Genomic DNA, 17154 nt, shown 5'->3' with positions numbered 1-17154 from the left:
TGAATATGGATCCAAATTCATATGTTTTTCCAGCTAGCAAGCCACTTGTTCCAACAACTTTAGTCCATAAGCCATCTCTCCCTACTCCCAGTGATTAAGTTTTCATTTTTTGCATCTTTGTCAGGCCTTTCTATTCTGTTCCGTTTTTCTGTCTGCCTAATCACTTTTTAATTGTGTACTTTTTATAATTTTTTTATTCTGTGGTCCTCTTTGCAGTGACCCCCTTAGGTCCTCCAAGGAGTAAGACTCTGTCACCCTGGGTTAAGTACAGTGGCATCATCATAGCTCAGTGGAACCTCAAACTCCTGAGCTCAAATAATCCTCCTGCCTCAGTGTCTCAAGTAAATGGGACTACAGGAACGTACCGTGATCGCTGGCTAATTTTTCTATTTTTTATGGAGACAAGGTCTCCTTCCTCAGGTTGGCCTTGAACTGCTGAGCTCAAGTGGCCCTTCTGTCTTGGCCTCTCAGAGTGTGAGGAGGAGTTCCGGTTTGAGCCACTGGCTTATGTTTTTAATACCTAGAGAGGCCCATTTGATAAGCTTTTAATCTTTTTCAGAAAATTGAGTGGAAGAGAAAAATGAAGGAACTGCATGAAGAGCATGTGGCTGAGAAGAGAGAGGTAGCTCTTGTTGGGTCCTCTGGGGGAGTCTGTGTTTTCTGTGACCTCCTTTCCTCATTCAGCAACCTTCTCTCTCTCTATCAGTAGGTATTTTGTTGCTGATGTGGTTGTGGGGTGCTGACTCTCATCAGTGCACAGAAGGGGTCAGCTGCCTGGTCAGTGTCTTCCCTGGCCAGGAGCAGGGGCCTCCAGGCCTTCTCTTCTGAACCTAACACATCCTTTATTCTGTGGTCCTCTTTGCAGTGACCCCTTTAGACCCTCCAAGGAGGGTTGTTCTGGAAGGCTCAGATGGATCACCTGGTCATTTTGTGTTTGGACTCTTTTGAAATTGCTTCACTCTAGGAGAGAACTAGGTGGCTGTGGACCTCAGTGATAGTTCATGGGCAGTCCAGATGGAAGAACTCGGATACTGAGACCAGTGAACAAGGAGCAGCAGGTCTCAGGGTAGTGAGAACAGCTTGTGTAAAGATGCCCTGTGGAGGAGGCAAGCCGAGGAGGAAGTTGGTTAACAAGCATCCCAGGTCCTGCCTGCAGGAAGCTCAGGAATTGAAAAGGCTGAGCACTCCAGTATAGGGAAGCACCGTAATTCACAGGGGATGGTTTTATTTTATTTGAAACACTTTAAAATGAGAAATGCATTCAAAATTGCCCTCACTGCAGGGAAAATACACTAAACTATACTGAGTACAAGTCTTATACCTACTCATTCATGTCTATCTATCCCCAACACCCACCCCACAAGTGATGACTTTTATGGCTTTTTGTGCATTCTTCTAGGGTTTATGCAAATATTAATAGATTGTCTCAATTTGTCTCTGCTCTTACATCAGAAGTAGCATGTTAATGCATTTTCTTTACTTCTTGTTTTTACTTAAAAACATAGACTTGATGGTTTTTGAATGGTCTCAATTTACTTGACAGTCCCTCAGTGGGTAGGCACATCTGACAGCCCTTTCTGTCCTGCCTTCCATCCTCACTTCTTCTCAGGCATACTCATAAATGTTTCCAAACTGGAAGGCAGTTAGTCTTGTTGAAAAGCCACTTGTCCAGGTCTAGAAATCGACCTGCTTCAAGTGGACCCCTCACCTAGCATTTGCTGGCCCTGCAGACTCTGGGCACTCAGAGGTCCCTGCAGATGTTTGACTGCACCTGTGTCTACCAGCTGCAGGAGGAGAACGAGAGACTCCAGGCCTCCCTATCTCAGGATCAGAGGAAGGCAGCTGCCCAGGCCCAGCGTCAAATTAGTGCCCTCCGCACCCGGCTGCAGGAACAAGCCAGGCTCATCGCCTCCCAGGAGGAGATGGTAGGTCGATTCCTCCTTTTAGCCAGGCCTTGGTGTACCCAGACCTCCTCCCTGTAAGCATCTCCATGGATTCTTCTGGGCTCCTTGGTGCTAATGTTCTTACTTAGGCTCCTTAAAGACAGACAAGTGTCCTCTGACATGAGGAGCACAAAGCGATGAGGGTGCTGCTGCCTCCTCCAGGCTAATGATGTGCCATCTTCCTTAAGGATCACTGGCAGATGGGGTCACGCTAACAGCAGAAACCATATAAAATGCCCAGCACCTCATTCATACTTTGCTTATTCCTTCATTTAAGCTTCACTGCTGCCCTTCAAGGTAGGCTTCCCCTTCTCACTTGACAGAGATGAAACCTGCTGGACAAGTCAAGTGTCTCTCTGAAGTCTACATGGGGCACTCTGTAAACCACAGGGGTGAGATTCAGCACTAGGCAGGGAGGTGGGACGCAGAGTTTGTGTTCTTTATGTTGTGTTCTTAGCCATCGTTTCTTAACCAGCGCCCTTTCCATAAATGAATAGCCCTTGCTGAGGTTACCAGATAAACTGGGATAAAAAGACACTTGCTGGGCGCCTGGCTTCTATCTGCCCCTGTGAGTCATCACCTACTGCTGACAATGCTCTGCTCTGCCCAGCTCAGCTGTTCCTCCTGGGCCTAGGTCTGTGGGAGAGCTGTATCTTTCCCCTCTGGGGCCCTCCTGTGGCCTCAGGTCCTTGTCATGGTTCTGCCCCCGCCCCTGTCATGGACCAGCCTGCCAGCCTGCACACAGCTAACTGGGCCGAGCACCCACCGTCACTCAGCTGTCCTCGCTTCCTGTTTCCACACCCCTTGCTATCTGGGCTTTTCTGCACTCCCAGCCACACTTCGGCCGGCCGTTGTATCTGTGTCTTCATCGTCTTCCTTCTTCCCCCCATGTTGTCATAGCTCTTCACTGCTGCGGCCACCTCACGTCCTAGTGGAGGTTTACTCCTTATTCCCCAGAACTCTTGTTTACAAAGGATTCAGTTAGGAACCCATCTGCTAAAGATAATAGAATAAGTTGATAGAGGTGAGAGTTGCTGGCCTTGGTTAGCGATAAAATTATGCGATTGGGAATCCAGACTGCTTTTCTTTTTGCCATCTTCAGTGTGATGACTTTTGTTCCCTGCTTGACTCTCAGCAGTTGTAAGCTGCCTGCTTTGGCCTCACCCATCCACCCATATATGGCAGAAGCAGTTGATAAAAAGATTTCTGCTTTTTATATTATTGGTCAGAACTGTCCTATAGGCAACTGAAGCTGCAAGGAAGTGAATACTTAGTTTTATAGCCTCAGTTGTAGAGCTGGCCAAAGGAGGAGACAATTGGGAATGGATCCTGGGCGAGACATGGGTCAGTATGTGCCACCACAGGGAATGAAAAGCAACTCAGGCTTATGTAGCAGAGGGAATTTGTCATGACAGTAGACAGAGCATCTCGCAGAGCTCAAGGTTGGAGGAAGCAGCTGAGTCGGGATAAACCGGAACGTGGTCTGGAGTTTTCCTCTTGTGTGTGTCTCTGTCTTTTCTCTATAATTGCTTCAATTTTTGCTTTTACTCTGAAGATCAGCTTTTGTTTCTTATCTGTTCTATGTGGCCCTACAAACAAATAAAGAAATAAACAGATAAACTAAGAGAACCCCAAACGGTTGACTACAAGACTGGTTGGTTTTGACAGACAAACTAAGAAAACTAAAAACAGTTGGCTGCTCTTGACTTATGACTAGTCCAGAACTCTCTGCCCCAAACTGGATGGTATCTGTGGCTGTGGTGTGAGGTCACATGGCTCACACATGACTGCCCCACCTGAAACCATGTGGCGGGCGGGAAAGAGGCACTTTTTGGAAAGAGGGGTTGAGCAGACAGTGCACATCCTGCCTCCTGGCAGGGATCATCTCTGGCCTCACTCCTCATGAGATGTCCACATGGTGGGAGACGAGCCTCTGTCTTACCCTAGATGTTTTTCATGAATTATACCAATAGTACTGACTGTGTGCCTGTATTACTCTGCTTCTATGGGGCTTCTGCCCTTGATCCACCATCTCTCTTTGAAGGGGGGACGTTCTTACCTCCCCACCTTGGGGAAATAGTGTGCTGCTGACCCTCTCACATGTGGACCCAGGCGAGGTGTTGGGGGGCTGAAGCAGTGCATCTGAGCTCCTTCCCATTCCCAGGGGGTGGCATGGAAACAGTGTCCCTTATTCACTGGGCTAGGCAGGCACACTGCTTGGAGCAGAGCTTCCACGGTGTTCTCTGATGGTTGTAACCAGCTCTGTTCACCTCTTTGCAGATCCAGACCTTGTCCCTCAGGAAGGTGGAGGGTAAGTCTGCATGGAGTGGTTTGTATCCATCTCGGCCATGGTCTTGGGCTTTTCTCCTCATAATCAGTTTATAGGTAGAGGGTTGGTGACAGCAGCTCATGGGACATGTGGGGTTAGGCTGTCCAGCTGGGTGAAGGAAGAAGATTCCAGGATTGACAGGACCCTCTGCCTGGCCTATTTTTCTTTGCAGAGGGATGAGTGTTAGGGAGGGGTGAGGATCTGGGGGGTGGGGGTGGTGATTGATGGGGTGGGGTTCATGAGCAGACTTCTAAGTCACCATGCCTGTGACAGGGCCTCAGGGTTGTTCGTATTCTTTCCCTTCTTCCCAGTATGTTGGAAGTTGACTCTAAACCCATATGGATGTGGCCTGTTAGGCACACACACTGTCCTCCTCTTGGGGACTCTGGTGTGGAGGTATGTGTGCGTACCTGTGTGTAATGCAGTGTGGGTGCTGATGTCTAAAGGGAGACAGAAGCCCACAGGGACTGCTGCTGCTGGGGGTGCCTGGCCCAGCCCTGGGAAGCCTGGCCCTTCACACACCACTTCCAGCTCCCCTGTCCTATGCTTTTAGCTCCCTTTCTTCCTTTTCATGCAAACTCACATCTCCTCCCATGCTCTGCCTTGGGACTAGCCATGTCTTTCCCAACCTTGCAGCCAGATCAGAGAGGCGCTGTTCCCATGGCCCTGAGCTTTTTGAAGGCTGGGAGCAGAATAGTACGTTAGTAGCAGCTGTGGGCTATGCCCTTGGCCAGTGCTTCAGTATCATTGACTTCATGAGTGAATTTGGGTGGGTATTACTATCCTCTTTTCTTAGATGAGGAAACTGAGGCCTAGACAGGTTCAAGGACTTGCCATCTCGTGCACAGCTGGCCAGGGGCAGAGCTGGCATGTGAACGCTGATCTTTGTCTCCAGTGTCTGTGGATGAGACCACGGCTCCATCTTGCCTTCTCTAGTAAAAATGAACTGACGGGAGGCTTGCTTTTTCTGGCTGGTACTCTGCTGGGGTTTAGCACTTTTCTCTAAGTTGGGGATGAGATCCAGGGCACTGGAGCCACTGACTGTTCTTGTTCCCTTCAGGGGTCCGTGAAGCACCAAAGGCTGCAGACACAGAGGAGGATTCTCCTGAAGGTGGGCCTTGTTTTATTTCTGGGTGTTCAGGACAGAAAACAAATTGGCTGCCCTCTTCATTATTTAGTTTGTCTCTACTTGGCTGTATGTAGACACCTGAAGCTGGGGTGCTGGGGACTAAGGCCATGAAAGAGCATTTCTCAAGCACTTTACATGTGCCAGGTACTAATATGCAATCTGCTGGTTTGGTGATCGGGAAACTTAGGCTCCAAGAGGGTCAGAAACTTGCCCAGAGTCACAAAACTAGCTGGTAACTGAGCCAGGATTTGGAGTGATGTCTGATTCACAGCCCAGCCCACTGCCTCTCACCTGGTACTATCCAGAGTAGTGGAAGAGAACTCACTGAGTTTGCTTGAAAATGGCCTTTGCTGTTTTTCTTTCTTTCTTTCTTTTTTTTTTTTTTTTTTTGAGACAGAGTCTCACTCTGTTCCCTAGGCTAGAGTGCCAGGCATTAGCCTACCTTACAGAAACCTCAGACTCCTGGGTTCAAATGAGCCTCCTGCCTCAGCCTCCCAGGCAGCTGGGACTATAGGCACCTGCCACAATGCCTTGCTAATTTTTCTTTTTTGGTATAGATGGGGTCTCGCTCTTGCTCAGACATGTCTCTACTCCTGAGCTCAAGGGATCCTCCTGCCTCAGCCTCCCAGGGTGTTTGGAATATAGGTGTGAGCCACTGTGCCTGCCCTGGCCTTTGCTGTTTTATCCTGCAGTGTGAATGGGCTGCAGACAGATCCCATAGGCCTAACTAATGTGCAGGAACCTACCTTGGCTCGCTTGTCAGAGTACCAGGTGCTGACTGTTGTATTCATTCTACTCAGTGACTGATTCTGATTTGCAGAGCTCTCAACCTTGTAGCCAAGGTATACAAAAGAAAAGTGCAAGAAATAAATATACTCCCTGACTGCCAGGATCTCCCAGGACAGTCAGGGAGGAGAAGCTCCCGGGAAAGATAGAGTGCTCACTGGGCAACATACTGACCAGACCTTGCCTGCCCAAGCAGGCTGCGAGAGGGTGATGCCAACGTTACTCAAAAGACACACCCAGGAAAGGGTTTTACTTGTGTCATTGAAGAGCTCATCATGGGGTATTTTATTTTTTATTATAATGCTTTTCTTTATTTCCGAGATGGTCATCTAATCTGTGGACTTGGTCAAAAAAAATAAAAAAAAGAAGAAAGAAAGAAATAGTTTTAAGGGTATCCAGTGAGAAGTGAGAAGCAGGGCTCCCTCCTGCCAGCTACCCAGTTTCCTCTCCCCAAGTCCCACTCTTCATGGTCCCTCGTGCATCCGTCCAGAGACTCTGTGCAAATACAATCACATAAGTATACCCATCATTCTCCTTTTTCCCTGAATGGGAGCACACTGTGCACCATGTTTTGTAGTTGGCTAAACTGTTAACAACTTATTTGGGAAGTCACGTCATGTCTCTTCATTATCTCGGAGGTCTAGACTGGTAGGGGATGAGAGTGCTGAAGGTGAGTGGAGGGTCCATGGTGGTGGTACCCAGGAGCTGAAACACTCCAGCTTCTAATCCAGACGTCCTCAAACTATGGCCTGTGGCCCTCCAAGGACATTCATCTGGCCCGCCGGGTACTTTTGCTGCCACTGCCTGTCCTGCTTAGCAGCCGACTCGTCCTGGGGCCCACAGGCTGGTCCTCCAATGGTCTGAGGGACAGTGAACTGGCCCCCTGTTTAAAAAGTTTGAGGACCCCTATAATTTAATCCAAGGATAGACACTCAGAAGCGGTCAGTGGCCCTTGGCTCACAGGCCAGAGAGCAGGATCACTGGCAGCACAAGTGCTTGGCAAGGGCAGTGGGGCTCTGGGAATGGAGGTCTCAGGTGCCCAGGCTGAGCCCGGTGGTGTCTTGTGCTGCAGAGCTGGAGGACTCCGGAGATGAGCAGCAGGAGGTGCTGGCAGCCCTGAGGAGTGACCCTACTTTGTTGAAGCAATTCAAGCCCATCCTGGAGGACACCCTGGAAGAGAAGCTGCAAAGCCTGGGGATAAAGAAGGTAAGTTCCAGGGCCACCGTTTTAAGGGCCCGTAGAAGTTGTCAAACTGAGAAATGATCAGCTGTTATTTACACTGTGAAGTCGTTCATCTCATTTGTTCCCACCTGGGCTCCTTTGGTGTCTGTGAAGGGAAATCCGCACAGCTCTCCCCTCATCTCCAGCAGCAGAGCGGTCTCTTCTCGGGTTTCTTCTCACTTCCCGAGATTGGCCCTATGTGGTTGGTGATGCCACCCGAGTCCCGACCTCTTAGCACACTCATTGGCTGCTTCCTTCTGTGTCTCTAAATTTTCTGCCAGAGGGAATTTAATTGGCTCAGTTTGGCCTATGGACAGTCCCCATTGGGAAAGTGTTCATCTCCGAGTTTATCATCTGTGGCACATGTGGCCATGCCCGCTCAGCAGTTGGCCTCGGTGGGCAGGCTCAGGGAGCTGTCTCTGGCACCGGTTAGTATTTGAATGCCATTGTGATAACCAGAGCATGCATATTATCACTAGAGACACCAGTTAAATCTGTTATTAAATAAAAATATACCTTGTTATTAAAGTAGCCTAGCACCCGATCACTGAAAATAACTATTTGTACAGAGTAAGTTAGGAAAAGCATAGACACGTAGGCTTAATTTAGTAAGGAGGCTCACTAATCTTGGACCATTTTCAACTACTGCTTAATCTTACTTTGGCCCCGTGTTCACACTTGATTAGCACACTTCTTTCTAACCTTGCATGAATCCTCCTCTTGGATTCACATGCCTCCCAAGGCCCTCCACTGGGCTCTGGTGGATGCCAAAAGCCCAAGCAACTTCCAGTACATTTTGGAAGGGTACATGTTCTTGTTTACTGCAGTTTAGTTTTTCAAACATTGTTAGCCATGGACAATGTGTCTGGCATAATGATAGTGCTTGGGGAACAAAAATGAACTGTCCATAGTCTCTCATCCTAGGCTTCAGTCAGGTGGGACATCTGAGGCATGTTCCATCTAAATCCCTAATTCTATGATGAGGGTAGAATTGTGATGCAGTCCTTTGCGTTACCCTGTATGTATATTTTGAGGGGGTCCCAAACCCTGAACCATTGCATTTTTGGCTGTTTGTGAAGCTGCTCCACCCTACTCTGCTCCTTATTTCATGTGCCCACCACCCCTGCACTTCTGCAAGAGAAGCACCAGGTGCTGATCATGGACTCCAGGTTGGCAGCGGCAGGGGTGAGAGGCTTAGGGAAGGAGAAGGGTAGCCTGTTTCTGGGAAGGTGAACTTCTGTCTCCTCTAGGGTGCAAAGGGAATCTCGGTTCAGACTCTCAGACACCTGGAGTCCCTGCTAAGAGCCCAGCGGGAGCAGAAGGCCCGAAGTTTTTCTGAATTTCTGAGTCTGAGGGAGAAACTCATCCAGGAAATCACCAGCAGATTGAAGGAGAAACAGGAGAATAGGGCTGCAGTGTCCCAGCGAGATGGCCAGTCTTCAGGTACACTGGGGAGAGGCTTGCTTAGGGGCTGTGACCTAGAAGGGTCCTGTTCTTGCTAAGGCTGTGTCCACACCAGGAAGATATGACTCCTGCCTGCCATCAGGATTATTGCTCTGAAGGGCTGAGCTGGTGGGTTCCTCACAGGTGGCTGAGCCTGGATGTCCTCTACTAGGAAACAGAGTCCAGGGTGGGGGTGGTTGTACTTGTCCAGTGTCATCAGGAATCTGGCAGAGAGCCTGAGATAGAGCTTGTGGTCAGCCTGCATTGTCCCTGCTGAGATGTGCTGCATCCCCTAGCAGCTTTGTCCAGCTGAGAGCAGCCTGTTTGGTTATAGCTACACATGCCAGGACTGGGAGACAGACCAAAGGTCTGGGAGCCTTGAGGTTGCAGGCAGAGGCAAATAGCAATCAATGGAAACTTCCTCAGAGCTCAGATATCCCCTGCCCTGAGCAGTGGGAGGCCATGAGAGGCAGGGCCAGTTTTGCACGAGGACAAATCTACAGAGCTGAGGCGTGGCTACCTGGGCCAGGTTATAGCCACCGCTTTGCGCCTTGTCCCTGCCTCTGAGGTCATGACAAGGGAAGGCCTGTGGTTCTGGTGTAGGACTAAATTCCATGGGTGAAGACCCTTGAGTCTTTGTCCACAAAGACCTTATGGAGCAAAGGAATTTGTATTCCTAAGTTGGAGAGCCCTCCATTTCTAGAATATTCCCAGATCTACTGGGCTGTGGTGACTGGAGACCCCGGGCAGAGGGCCTGGGTCAGCTCATGCAGGGTGCTTCCTATTCCTTCCACATCTTCTCTGTCATGGACATGTGGCCAGTAGGAGACCAAATCAACATCTCCTCACTCCCAGCAGACCCAATCTGAACTCTTCATGCAGAGAAATATTGCAAAGAGTGGTCCACATATCTCTGGGGACATGACAGATGATTTTAGTTGTTATAAATGTACCAGTCATTTTAAAATTTAATCTTTATTTTTCTTCATGTGAATTAGAAGAAAATGTTGCTAACAGTAATCCTATCAATTCATGAGAATTATTACTTAGACAAACATAAAGCAGGTATTTTATGTTTAAAGGTGCTGTCATTTTGTATAAAATGTTCAATAGATAGCAGAAAGGCTGGTATGAGAATACAATAAAAATTCTGTTGATGACCTCAGAAACTGTGCTGTTTAGTTTAAACTTCTGTATCTAATTGCCTACCTTGCCATAGGCTGGGTTTGGAAGGAGAGTGCAATCTCAAGGTCTCATGCAGTCCTGCAGCGACCTCTGGTGGCAGCAGGGCCTTCCTGCAGGGCCATCTACACTTTAGTGGCTGCAGTGTGGGTGAGTGGAGAGGGAGGTGGCCTTGACTGTGTTGGGGGTGAGCTGCAGACATGCCGAGACCTTATTTAGACCTGCTGACTCCTCCTGGTCTCTTGGAATAACAACATGGCCCTGGACTGCCTGGCTGCTCATCTGATAAAGGCATGGAACCAGCTGGCCAGCAGTGGAACCCGTGGGGTGGGGTCAACTTTTCAATGGATGGAGTGACTTGTCCGTTTTCAGCGTGTTAGATTCTCTTTCTACGTCCTTTCAGGCTTGAGGGCCCAGCATGGGTATACTCTGAAAGTCATTCCTTTCTGTGTTTCTAGTCAAAAACCAGTGGAGTACCCTGGTCACCAGAGAGGCTCAGCCAAAGAGCAGGACCCTGCAGGTGGCATTGCCTTCCAAGCCAGCGGAGCCACCCATACCAACTCTTCAGAAACGTAGTAGCCGTGGCAGCCGTGGCCCTGGCCTGACCCAGGTGTCCACCCTGACCCCACGCCCCAGAGTGCATGGACCCTCCAACACTTCTGCTTCCCCAGGGCCTGGGCGGAGGTGAGCCCTAGACTCTGCCTTCTCACTGTGCCAGTAGTAGATAGAACCCCTGATCAGGGTTCCCCAGGCCCATGCACACAGGTGAGGGGCAGAGAGAAATGAACAGGAGGTATCTCAGGTGGAATCCAACCTGAGCTCCAAAGAAGAGGCCTGGGATCCTTTGCTTTGAGTGAGATGAACTCTCACCTTACCTGGTTTTGGCCCCAAGCCCAGTTGCCACCTTGGCATGCTGGGTCCTCAGGCAGGCAGGCCTACCTGTCTCCTGAGGGAGAGACTGCTGTGGCTGCCACACGCCTGGATGATTCCTGGCTGTCTGGGCCTGAGGGAGGGAGCAGGGCTGGTTCTGGTTCTCAGCTCACAGTGTGGTAATGTTTGGCTTCTGAGATTTTCTCCCTGTCTGCACATCACTCATTTCTCCTTCTCTGTGCAGCAGCACATCCCCGTTCAGCTCTGAGGACTCGGAGGGAGGCTCCGTGCAGCACATGGCTCGTCAGCCCCTACAAGTTCCTTCCAGGGTGGTGGCCCCGCCGGAGGATGACTGGGCCTGGTCTGACACGGAGACCTCAGAGAACGCCCCGCCCCCTGACCAGGGCTCAGGAGGGTTGGCTTCTTCCAGTGAGTGGGCCGGGGCTGCTGGGGTATCCCTCTCCCCTAGATTTCTCTAGGCCCTACAAACATCCTTCATTCTTTTTTTTTTTTTTTTTTTTGAGACAGAGAGTGCTGTGGCGTCACAGCTCACAGCAACCTCAAATTAGCAACCTCAAACTCTTGTACTTAAGTGATTCTCTTGCTTCAGTCTCCCAGTAGCTGGGACTACAGATGCCCACCACAATGCCCGGCTGTTTTTTTCTGTTGTTGTAGTTGTCATTGTTGTTTGGCAGGCCCTGGCTGGGCTAGGTTTGAACCTGCCAGCCTTGGTATATGTGGCTGGTGTCCTAGCTGCTGAGCCACAGGTGCTGAGCCAACATCCTTCACTCTTTTGGGGGCTTTCTGACTTGGCATCTCTTTCTCCATTTGACTTGGAGAGGATGGTCCTCCTTACCCTCCTGGGAAGCAGGATAGTAAGAGAAATCTGGAGTCTGAGCGAGGTTTATTTTGGCCCTTAGCTCTTAGAGACAGGGGTGGGGGGCACTCATTCCTTTTCGCTTCCAGATTCGCTCCAGGTGAGAATAATACTGTGGTCAATCATGTGGAGACACCTCACTCTAATTAGTGACAGGGCCCAGAGAAGTGGGGCCCTCCAGCCTTCTCTAAATCCAGAGTCAGATTTTCTTGTGCACAGGGATAGGTGGGCAAAGCAGACCCTGGGTGGGAAGGATCTTTGTTTTTCTACTTTTTAAAAAAATTTGGGTAATATGAGGATATACACAATTAGGTTACAATGTTTGCATTTGTTAGGTGAAGTCCCTGTTGTAATTGTGTCCTGCACCCAGGAGGTGTGCCATATACCCTTACATTGTGTCCATCAGGTGGGAGCACAGAATCCCCCTTCCTCCTCCTTTTCCCTCCCTTTTCCCTCCCCTCCCCCCAACTTGAATTGAGTTGAGTTTTTCTCTCGTGTGGGCATGTATTAGTTTGTCAACTGGCTTCATATTAGTATTGAGTACATTGCATGCTTACTCTTCCATTCTTGTGATACTTGCCTAACAATGTGTTTCAACTCCATCCAGATTAATATGAAAGTTGTAAAGTCTCTTTTTTATGGCTGAATAATATTCCATGGTATACCACAGTTTATTAATCCATTCATGGGTTGATAGGCACTTAGGTTGTTTCTACATCTTGGTGATTGTAAATTGAGCTGGGATAAACAATCTAGTGCAGATGTCCGTATGATAAAATGACTTTTTTTCCTTCTGGGTAGATGCCTAGTAATGGGATTGTGGAATCAAATGGAAGGTCTATTTTGAGTTTTTCTGAGGATTCTTCATACTCCTTTCCAGAGAGGCTGTATTAGTTTGCAGTCGGTGGGTAGGATCTTAAACAGGCAGCAGTGGGGGCCATTTGGGCCAGGCCCCAAAGCCTGGTACAGGAGGAGGTCAGAGAAAGAGCCAGCTTTGCCTCTTTAGCACAGTTGCCCCCCTTCAGGTGAGCCCCAGCCAGATCTGTGGGGCAGTATTGACACCATGCTGGGCAAGGGTGATGGGGTGGCGAGATTTGGGGACTGAGAGGTGGGAGTCTTCAGGAACATTTCTGGCTCTGTCACATGTTTGTCCTTATATAAGGGTTTTGGTTCTTTTATTGTAAAATGAAGTATTTGGATAATATGATTAATGAGAGGGTGAGGAGCACAGTGCATGGTATGTAGTAGGCACTCCACAAACATTTATTGAATGAATCAGTGGCCAAGGGCTACTGTAACTCCCAAAGTCTGTTCAGGCCCCAGAAGTTTGAATCCCAGAAGGCTGTAGTGTAGTTTTTTTCCCTGCTTCTTGGTCATTCCTGAGGTCCAGACCTCACCATGGCTTACTAGGCAGCAGGGGTCTGCTGCCCAGCAGTGCAGGGAAAGTCCTTCCCACCTGCAGCCCTCCTGTCCTGGTTTCCATGTGTGACATTTCTTCTGGTCTCTGTGATGATGGAGAAGGAGGGTGTAGCTGCATGTTAGTGGTGCAGTTCATGCCCCACACTGACCAGGGGTTCTGCCTCAGTCTCTGTCCCCCACCATGTTGAGCGTGCACTGTTACATGTGCAGACTGTTCTGGACCTGCTTCCGCAGGACACCCATTGCACAGTCCTTCTCTCTTTCCTGGCCGCTCTTCTTTGCAGTTGCCAACCTCCTCTCTCCTGACCCTTCTGCACATTCCCTCTGTCCACACTGGAGCCTGGACCTGACCCGCAAAGATGAAACTTTCATTCTCTAGGCTTTTCTTATGGACACAGCCACTTGTTCCCCTCCAGGAACACTGGTGCAGTCGATGGTCAAAAACTTGGAGAAGCAGCTTGAAGCCCCGGCAAAGAAGCCTGCTGGAGGGGTCAGTCTGTTTTTAATGCCCAATGCCAGGCCACAAAAGGCTGCCACGCTAGGAAAGAAGCCTCAGGTAGGATGTAGGTCACATGGAGGTTCCCTGTAATTCCTTACAGAACCAGCTCTGAGTTTGGGGGGCCTGGGTTGAGGGTCATGTGGGGGGTCCCCATGTCCTTGGCCCTGGTGTGACACCGCAGGTGACCTCATTGTCTGCCTCTGCCCCTGTGCACATGGAGACATGGCCACTTTGGGATACTTGTTGTGTCCATGTCGATGGTAAAAAGACTTTGGTTCTTTTTACCAAAAGAGAACAAGGGGCTGCGAAGTAAGTTCAGGTCTTCCCATGTCCTGCTTCTGAGAGAGCCTTGGGATGACTCTTTTTGGCTCCCTGCAGTAGCTGCTTTCTTCCAGCTCTGCTACTGCTGGGTCATGTGTGGAGCAGACTCCCCCAGGTGGGGATTGGCGTGGCCCTGCCTGGCATATCAGAGTTGGTAACATGGGAATATGTAGACACCTTTATTCTAGATATTCAAGGGCATGTCTTCATGGCTTTGCCCTAGGCTGTCGCAGCCATCAGATCATCAGGCTTAGAGCTGGGCTGTCGGGCCTGCCCCACCACCAGCAGCCCCTCCTCACGGTCCTTACCTCTGCTCCCCAGAAGGAGCGGCATCCGTGCTCTTGTTATTTTATTAGGCAGAAAACTTTTGAGCTCTCTTTACATTCCTTTCTCACCTTTCTCAATCAAAAAGGTGCATCTTGGAGTGATCATTGCCATTGTCCTAAAATTCAGAGTAGAGGCCACTCGTCCTCGGGCTTTGATAGCATTTCCCTCCCTTTTCCTACAGCGTGTGTTAGGTTTATCCTGCACTTCACACATATTTGTGAGTAACGGGTTCAAATGATAAGAAAACACACCTGTCCCTTTCCCCAAAGTGTGAAGGACCACCAACAGCCTGCACAGATGGAGCCGCTGCTCAGAGGGAGCTCACTCCTCTGCCCTGCATGGTTTCTGACCCGCCTCCATTCCAGGAGAAAGTGCCCGGAATGGCTTAAAAGTCCAGGTGGCCAGTAGGGGCACTGGGAGCTCTGGGGAAGGAGGCCTGAGCTGCTACACAGGCGACTGTGGTCTGGGGTGTCCTGGGCCCCTGGCCGACTAGTCCCCTTCCAGGCTGAGGGATTCTTGAGGCTCCTGGGGTCCCCTCAGGTTCCTTCTGCCAGAGCATTTATTAGGCCTGGAAGAGCCAGTCTGGGGGCAGTGGGTACTGTAGCCATGGCGTGTTGAGCTAGAGAATTTGGAAGGGTCAAGGATGTGAGAAGTTACAATCTGCCCAAAATTAAAATAAAAACGAGACCAACCTGGTCTTCACAGAGACCTTTCCAAGGCACTTTCCTTGATTTGCTTAGTAGAATTTCCAGGATATTTGACATCACTTTGACCCCTAGGTCTCTGAACCAGTTTGCAGAGGGAGGAGATTTGGCAGGAGGGAGGCAGGAGAAGCAGTGTCTCCCTATTGCTGTCTTCCAAATCTGCATCTGTCTCACCTCCATCCTGCACTGGGCGGAGTTCTCTGCCACCCTCCTCCCTTGTCAAAATGTATTTTCTTCTCTTCTTTCCCCTGCAGCTTTCTGAAGATGAGAGTGACCTTGAAATCTCTTCCTTAGAAGATCTTTCCCAGGACCTGGACCAGAGAGAGAAACCCAAGCCCTTGTCTCGCTCGAAGCTCCCAGAAAAGTTTGGGACTAATTCTTGGAGTTCTGGCCGACCTAGGGTTCCTGGCTGGTAATCCCAGCTCAGAGCCTGGCTGGCCAGAGGGTCAGCCTTGTCACCTGGCTGGGGTCAGCTCAGGTACCAACAGAAGAGGCTTTAGGGTCTCTTGTCTTCACCAGCAACCAATGCCTGGCCAGGTGCCCCTGGATCCCGTGACTTGAGAGGCATTATGACATGATCCCCGAGTACTTCCCTTCCTTCGCCTCCATGTCCACTCCAGAAAGGGTTCCTCAGACTCTCTTCCCCGGCCTTTTCTAAACCTGCAAGAACACTGTGGAGATGGGTCATATATGGGGCTTTTTAGGTCAGTCAGTGATTGATCCAAAGTCAATACTGAATGCCTACTCTGTGCTGGGTCCTCCAGCCTCTCACTACTGAGTTGGGGTGCACGCAGAGGTGCATGGGGCGGAACATCTACAGCTGGTGCCAGTCCAGGGTAGTAATCTAGAGGCAGAGGTTAGGATGTTACAGAAGCGTACAAGAGGCCACTCAACCCAGCCTGGGGTGATCCTGGAGAGTTTCCCAGAGTTGTGATATCTGGCAGGTCTGTTCATGGTGGAAAGGAAGGAGGGCCATTTGTCTGGGACCTCATATTCCCAAAGGACCACACATTTAATTTTTGATATTTCCAAAATCAGGTTATATACATAGGCATTGTATTTTTTTAGTACAAAGAAAATTGATTTATTATATGCAGATGTTTAAATATAGCATGATGTTTTTAACTCTGGTGTATATGTCATTATTTTTGGAGTTTTGAGGGGGATGGTAAGGGGTGTGGAGGGAAGTAAGTGACCTGCACCCCTGTTGGGTCAGTCTTGGTCTCTGGGATGCAGTTGCCAGGATGGAGTTACGGAGGAGCCACACCTGGGAAGGGTGGAGGTGGAGAAGCAGGATTGGACAAGGTAGGCTACAGGGTGTAATGCACATCTGACGTCGGACCATGCAGATGAGAGGGAGGAGGAACCCAAAAGGAGCAGGAAGGTCCCAGACTGCAATGTGGGTTGACAAGTTCTCACCAACCTAGTGGGGAGCTCCAGAGCAAGAGCTGCCCCACTAGGAAGCCCCCATTGGGCAGAAATGGCCATACCCTACTATGGCTGCTGGTTGGGCATCCAGAATGAATGAGACCTTGACTTGAAAGGTATGGTCAACCCTGTAAACCCACTTCATTTCTCCTAGTTGAATGGCAATTTTTTATTTTGCTAAATATTACTTGTTTTATATACTTCTAGAAAGAGCCAGCTGTTCTAAGAACTCAGAGAATGTTTCATGCATTCCAACAATTGCACCACACATGTATTAAGGATTTTCGGTTCGTTTTCCTCTGCAAACTAGGCTGTGGGCTTCTGAAGAGATAATTTTATTTGTCTTTCACTTCAGTGATTACCAGTGTCTGGCACATGGCAAAGGTTCATAGAATGAATGGGTTAACTTTGAGAATCGGAAAATCTTCCGCATTAGAACAATCTTAATTATTTCTAGCCTATCATTGCTATTAGAAAATAGTGTGAATTCTTGGTGATTGCCTTATTTCAATTTACATTAATTCAGTACACATTTATTGATCATCTATGTATGAGGAACAACCATCGCTTGCCTTCGAAGAGTCTGTGGTCTCATTGGAGAGAGAGATGCACATACTCTAAAAAAATCAAAGACAGGCTGAAAAGCATTATAGTCTCAGCCCAGTCTGCCAGCTGG

General features: G+C 49.3%; 1 protein-coding gene across 2 annotated transcripts in view; it reads left to right on the top strand.

Moving 5' to 3' along the window:
* DZIP1L (DAZ interacting zinc finger protein 1 like) overlaps positions 1-15466 on the top strand; it is a 36771-nt gene extending 21305 nt beyond the window's left edge. Inside the window, exons 6-16 of one of the 2 annotated variants that reach the window (XM_012804910.1) lie at positions 560-622; positions 1785-1925; positions 4224-4254; positions 5333-5383; positions 5597-5599; positions 7260-7393; positions 8659-8851; positions 10492-10717; positions 11151-11332; positions 13616-13755; positions 15305-15466. In XM_012804910.1, coding sequence (XP_012660364.1) covers positions 560-622; positions 1785-1925; positions 4224-4254; positions 5333-5383; positions 5597-5599; positions 7260-7393; positions 8659-8851; positions 10492-10717; positions 11151-11332; positions 13616-13755; positions 15305-15466 — 1326 coding nt within the window. Of the gene's footprint in view, positions 1-559; positions 623-1784; positions 1926-4223; positions 4255-5332; positions 5384-5596; positions 5600-7259; positions 7394-8658; positions 8852-10491; positions 10718-11147; positions 11333-13615; positions 13756-15304 lie in introns of both variants that reach the window. The other variant, XM_023513055.1, reaches the window with a different exon arrangement.
* Positions 15467-17154: the final 1688 nt, after the last annotated feature.

The sequence above is a fragment of the Otolemur garnettii genome, unplaced genomic scaffold (assembly GCF_000181295.1).
Source record: "Otolemur garnettii isolate 467f Iridium unplaced genomic scaffold, OtoGar3 scaffold00032, whole genome shotgun sequence".
Classification (NCBI taxonomy): domain Eukaryota; kingdom Metazoa; phylum Chordata; class Mammalia; order Primates; family Galagidae; genus Otolemur; species Otolemur garnettii.
This window is presented reverse-complemented; position numbering and strand designations above follow the sequence as displayed.